General features: G+C 40.1%; 1 protein-coding gene across 1 annotated transcript; it reads left to right on the forward strand.

Moving 5' to 3' along the window:
* The first annotated feature begins 1,685 nt into the window (after positions 1 to 1,685).
* On the forward strand, positions 1,686 to 3,898 carry LOC127148595 (uncharacterized). Its single transcript, XM_051082681.1, has 4 exons — positions 1,686 to 2,029; positions 2,150 to 2,635; positions 2,830 to 3,184; positions 3,278 to 3,898. Exons 1-4 carry the CDS (start codon positions 1,686 to 1,688, stop codon positions 3,896 to 3,898), a joined length of 1,806 nt encoding a protein of 601 aa, XP_050938638.1.
* Positions 3,899 to 5,621: the final 1,723 nt, after the last annotated feature.

Here is a 5,621-nt window from a genome sequence, read left to right on the forward strand (position 1 = left end):
GATTGTTTAACTTTGGAGTAAATAATTGAATTTTGTATCGTTTTTATGATCAACTTGTTAGAATGATTGTATCTTAAAAGGTAGAACAAAGTCAAAAGAGTACGAATTTTCTTGTTCCATTGTTGATACAATCAAAGATCATTCAATGCTTATGACAAAATGTTTGGTTGAGAATAAATGTGTTAGTAGAATGTTTGTGATAGATGCATTATAGAAGACTAGAAGTTGATTAGAATTAAAAAAATAAAAAAAAAGTAAAAATGCCAAATCACATGACAAAAAATGTCAATGATAATGAAGTTTTTAGAAAATGACTAGTCATAGAAATTTTTTTAGTTTTTAGGCTAGAACTATTAAATTTTCTAGCCCAAACAAAAATCTAAAAGATGGAAAGATCAAAAGATGAACTATTTTTACAGAAACTTAAGAGAAAACCCAAAATCCCTCAAAATCAAAACCCCAAAAAGTAAAAAACACACATTACATGAAAACAAAAGTTTCATCACATAATTCCAAATAAACCGCTTCTAACACTACTTAGAGGCAGTGCCAGCTGCCGAACCGTGACACACTCATTCTTTCGGTTGATGATGAATGAGGCTTTGGGATTGGAATTAGAGGAGGTTCGAAGTGAAAGCCTGGGAGAAGCGTTTGCAGAGGAAGCAAGTATAAGGAATGGTTTGTCGGTGAGAGAAAATGGGGTTTAAGGATTTTTGCGGAAATGGAAGATGAAGAGCAAATGCCAAAAACCATTAAAGAAGTTGGAGAATTTTGTAGAGAGGAATTGAAATTGGAATTGCAACTGTGAATAGTAAAGAACGACACTAATCAAATGATCTAATTTGGTTGATTCAGTCGGTTCAATTTTAAAAGAAGACCAAACCAAACTAGACTGAACCATTTGTTAAGCAAACTGGTCCCACATGATTATTTCTCCTACCAACCAACTTAAGATTCTCCCCTTAAAAATAGGATTCTGTTGAACTAACAAAGTGGACTCAAGTCTCTATCCCGAGCGAACTGCCCCCAGATGTAGATGCGTATTCATCGAACTGGGTTAACAAACCTCGTGTGTTGTATTTCCTGTTTATCTCCCTTGCACTCTACTCTTAACATAACTGAAACTACATCTGTTTCTTATCTCGACCACCGTTCATATTTCAGTTGGTATCAGAGCAAGTTTAGTATTCGATCCCTGATGGACGGTATCCGAGAAGAAAACTAAACTAGCAGACCTCCCCTTTTAGACGGAGGAAATTATGGCTACTAGAAGTCACGATTGGAAGCCTTCTTGATGTCACTCGACATGAGGAGTTGAAGAGCCGTTATATCAGGATGGGAGTATCCCACTGAAAAGGACGAAGCAGGCCAAACTGTTCGAAAATATGAGTTGAAATGGACAAAAGATGAAGATGATGCTGCTGTAGGCAACTCTCGCCCACTGAACACACTGTTTAATGCCATCATCCAAATATATTCAAACTAATCAACACCTGTAAATCGGCCAAGGCTACCTGGGATATCTTAGAAGTAGCTTTTGAAGGAACCTCCAAAGTAAAAATATCACGACTGCAGATCTTGACGCCTCGATTTGAAGCCCTTCAAATGGGTGAAGATGAGACTATAGATGAATTCAATCTCTGTGTCCTTGACATTGCCAACGAATCAGATGCACTCGGGGAAAAATGTCTGACTTCAAACTTGTTCGAAAGGTTCTCAGATCCCCGCCCTCCAAATTCAACATGAAAGTCACAGCGATCGAAGAAGCTAATGACCTATCTAAAATGAAATTGGATGAACTGTTTGGGTCACTGCGAACCTTCGAAATTCACTTGAGACACACAGCCAGCAGAAGGAAACTGGGACTAGCACTAACCTCAGTAAAGGAAGAGCCAATCGAGGAACACCGAGTGATGCAGGGTAATGATGCTCTTACAGAATCAGTAGTTGTGCTGAAAAAACAGGTTGCGAAACTTAAAAACCAGTTTCACAAATACATGGGAAACCAACGCAACAACAGAGAGGACCAGTCCTTAAGACAGTCAAGAATATCAGATACCTCCTCTTTAGGACACTATTGAAAGAAGGAACACGAACGAGGAAAAGGAATTGAAGCCTCGAAATCTGACAAATATGGCAAAGGGATCAGGTGTCATGAATGTGAAGAATTTGGTCATATTCAAGCCGATTGTGCTACTTATCTTAAATGCAAGAAAAAGGGTCTAGTAGCTACCTTCTCTGATGAAGAAGATTATTCTGAAAGCGACGATGAAGACCTTGGAATGGCCCTGATTAGTATCTGCACCATGAATGATGAAGAAAATGTTCAAACACATGACCAGCTGGAATCAAAGAACTTAACTGACGACGCAGCAGACAGAAAGAAGACAGAAGATCAAGAAGTTATCCTGCAACAACAAGAACAAATTCAAGATCTAGTGGAAGAGAACCAAAGCTTCCTATCCTCTATAGTAACCCTAAAAGAAGAACTAGCGGAAACCAAGCATCAATTCGAAGAACTCCTAAAATTTGTAAAGATGCTGACAAATGGGACCCTGAAACTAGATGACATACTCACCAAGGAAGGAGGGCTGACGACAAAAGACGCCTCGGATTTGCAAAAAGGGACACACCTGTCAGAAAAACTGTTTTTATCCGAGAAGGTACCCTTCAAAACAGCCCTACAAATATTGAACAGGGAAGGGGCACCGAGATTACTAGCATGTCTATGAAATCCCCAAACAAGCGAACACGTAGAATTTGTTATTTTTGTGGATGGGTTGGACATATTCGTCGGAATTGCTTGAATTACCGACTACTCACGTGCAGGGAACTCGATACTCAACAGACCAAATATCTGAGGAGTCCTAGAACAGAATGGCGCCGAAAAATCCACATTGAAAACTGCAAGGTTGCTCTCACCTCTGTCAAAGGCCTCAACTCTAGTGACTGGTACTTTGACAGTAGGTGTTCCAGACACATGACAGGTAATGCAGATTTCTTTTCTGATCTGAGTGAATGCAAAGCTGGGTCAATAGTATTTGGAGATGGAGGAAAAGGAAAAATAATTGGCAAAGGAACGATTAACCGTCCAGGTCTACCATTTCTTCTTGATGTTCGACTAGTACAAGGACTGGCTGCAAATCTCATAAGCATCACCCAATTATATGACCAAGGCTATCAAGTCAGTTTCAATAATGATAGATGTAATGTGTTAGATGGTCAAAATAGAATATTTCTCAGCGGAACAAGGCTGTTAGACAACTGTTATCACTAGGATGCAGAGGTGACCTTATGCAATCTATTAAAAGTGGAAGAAGTTGGACTCTGGCACAAACGACTTAGACACCTTAGTGGCTCTACTATCTCAAAAGTCACCAAAGTTGATGCCATCATCGGTCTTTCCTTGCTATCATTCTCGTCATTAGAAAGATGTTTAGAGTGCCCAGCTGGCAAGCAAGTCAAGTCTGTGCACAAGCCTATAAATATCTCCTCGACGTCCCATATTCTGGAACTTCTTCATATAGACCTAATGGGGCCCATGCAAACAGAAAGCTTGGGAAGAAAACGGTATGCAGTAGTGTGTGTAGACGATTTCTTCCGCTACACCTGGATAAAATTTATCCTTGACAAATCAGAAACCTTTAAGACATGTCAGACCTTGTTCACTCAACTCCAAAGAGAGAAAAATACTGGTGTTGGCCGAATACGAACTGATCATGGGCATGAATTTGAGAATCAACACTTTGCTGAGTTCTGTGATAATGAAGGCATCTTTCATGAGTTCTCTGCCCCTTTAACACCACAACAAAATGGAGTTGTAGAGAGAAGGAATCGAACCTTAGAGGAGATGGCCCGGGTGATGATCCATGCAAAGCACCTACCAATCCAATTCTAGGCTGAAGGTCTAAACACTGCAGGCCATATACATAACAGAGTCATTCTCCATTCAGGGACCACTATTACCTCATATGAGCTGTGGAAAGGGAGAAAACCAAATGTAAAGTATTTTCACATCTTTGGCAGCACGTGCTTTATCATGAGTGATAGGGATCATCGCAGAAAGTGGGACTCAAAGTCTGATCGTGGAATATTTCTGGGATATTCTGCTAACAGCCGAGCCTACAGGGTCTACAACCAACGTTCCAAAACAGTAATGGAATCCATTAACGTCATTATTGATGACCTTGGTAAGGAACCCAATAGAAATCTTGATGATGAAGATGAGGTTTTTTGGAATTCCCTTTCTCCTAAACCTGTTGAAGGAGAGTTAGAATCGACGGCCCCCACTAATGAAACAACATACTTACCCTCTCATCTCGGTTCAAGCAGAAGTGACATGTCAACACCTTCTACATCAGCCATTCAGACTGACACACATGAAAGTGAAGCATCAATATCTGCAAGTCAGCACACTCTAGAGCGAACTACGGGTGCAACTGATTCTTTAAAGTGTGACCTCATACCTCCTACGCATATAGCCAAAAACCACCCCTCCAGCTTCATTATTGGAGATATTCACAGTGGAATCATAACTCGGAAGAAGGAGAGGAAAGATTATGCGAAAATGGTTGCCAATGTATGCTACACATCTTCACTAGAACCGACCACGGTCTCTGCAGCACTCTCCGACAAACACTGGATCTTGGCTATGCAGGAAGAGCTACTCCAGTTTGAAAGAAACCAAGTATGGGAATTAGTGCCAAAGCCACCTTATGCTAACATAATTGGTACCAAATGGATCTTTAAGAACAAAACGGATGAAGAAGGTAGAGTTATTCGTAATAAAGCTAGACTGGTTGCTCAAGGATATTCTCAAATAGAAGGGCTGGATTTTGGAGAAACATTTGCCCCAGTTGCCAGATTAGAAGCCATCCGACTACTGCTAAGCTACACATGTTTTCGGAGATTCAAACTATTCCAAATGGATGTAAAGAGTGCGTTCCTAAATGGGTACTTATATGAGGAAGTATATGTGGCCCAGCCAAAAGGATTTGTTAATCGAGTACATCAGGATCATGTTTACAAACTTCGAAAGGCACTCTATGGACTTAAACAAGCTCCTAGAGCTTGGTATGAGAGACTCTCCACTTACCTGTTACAACAAGGATGTAAAAAGGGCAGTGCGGATCAAACTATGTTTATATATCGTCAAGGCATTGACTTTCTGATCGTTTAGATCTATGTTGACGACATTACATTTGGTGGTACATCCTCAGTCTATGTTGAACAGTTTGTTGCCCAGATAAAGGGAGAATTCGAAATGAACATGGTTGGGGAACTAACCTTCTTCCTGGGGTTTCAAATTAAGCAAGAAAATACAGGGATCTTTTTCTCTCAAAGAAAAATATGCAAAGAACCTTATATATAAGTTTGGAATGGATAAGGTCAGACCTAAAAGAACTTACACATCTGAAAATGACTAAGGACACAAATGGTAAAAAAGTTGATACAAACTTGTACCGAAGCATAATTGGGAGCTTGCTCTATCTAACAGCTAGTAGACCGGATATAGCCTTCGCAGGAGGAGTTTATGCTCGGTATCAGGCTGACCCGCGTACGTCACATCTTCACTTGGCAAAACGAATACTCAAATATATATCAGGTACATTTAACTATGG

The sequence above is a fragment of the Cucumis melo genome, chromosome 3, assembly GCF_025177605.1.
Source record: "Cucumis melo cultivar AY chromosome 3, USDA_Cmelo_AY_1.0, whole genome shotgun sequence".
NCBI classification, from domain to species: domain Eukaryota; kingdom Viridiplantae; phylum Streptophyta; class Magnoliopsida; order Cucurbitales; family Cucurbitaceae; genus Cucumis; species Cucumis melo.

Bases quoted from the DNA above. Each gene is read 5' to 3' on its own strand.
- LOC127148595 (XM_051082681.1), top strand. From the start codon at position 1,686: ATGTCTGACTTCAAACTTGTTCGAAAGGTTCTCAGATCCCCGCCCTCC. The intron at 2,636-2,829 runs GTCAGAAAAACT...ACTCACGTGCAG, and splicing joins TTGCAAAAAGGGACACACCT to GGAACTCGATACTCAACAGA. The intron at 3,185-3,277 runs GTCAGTTTCAAT...TGTTATCACTAG, and splicing joins TATATGACCAAGGCTATCAA to GATGCAGAGGTGACCTTATG.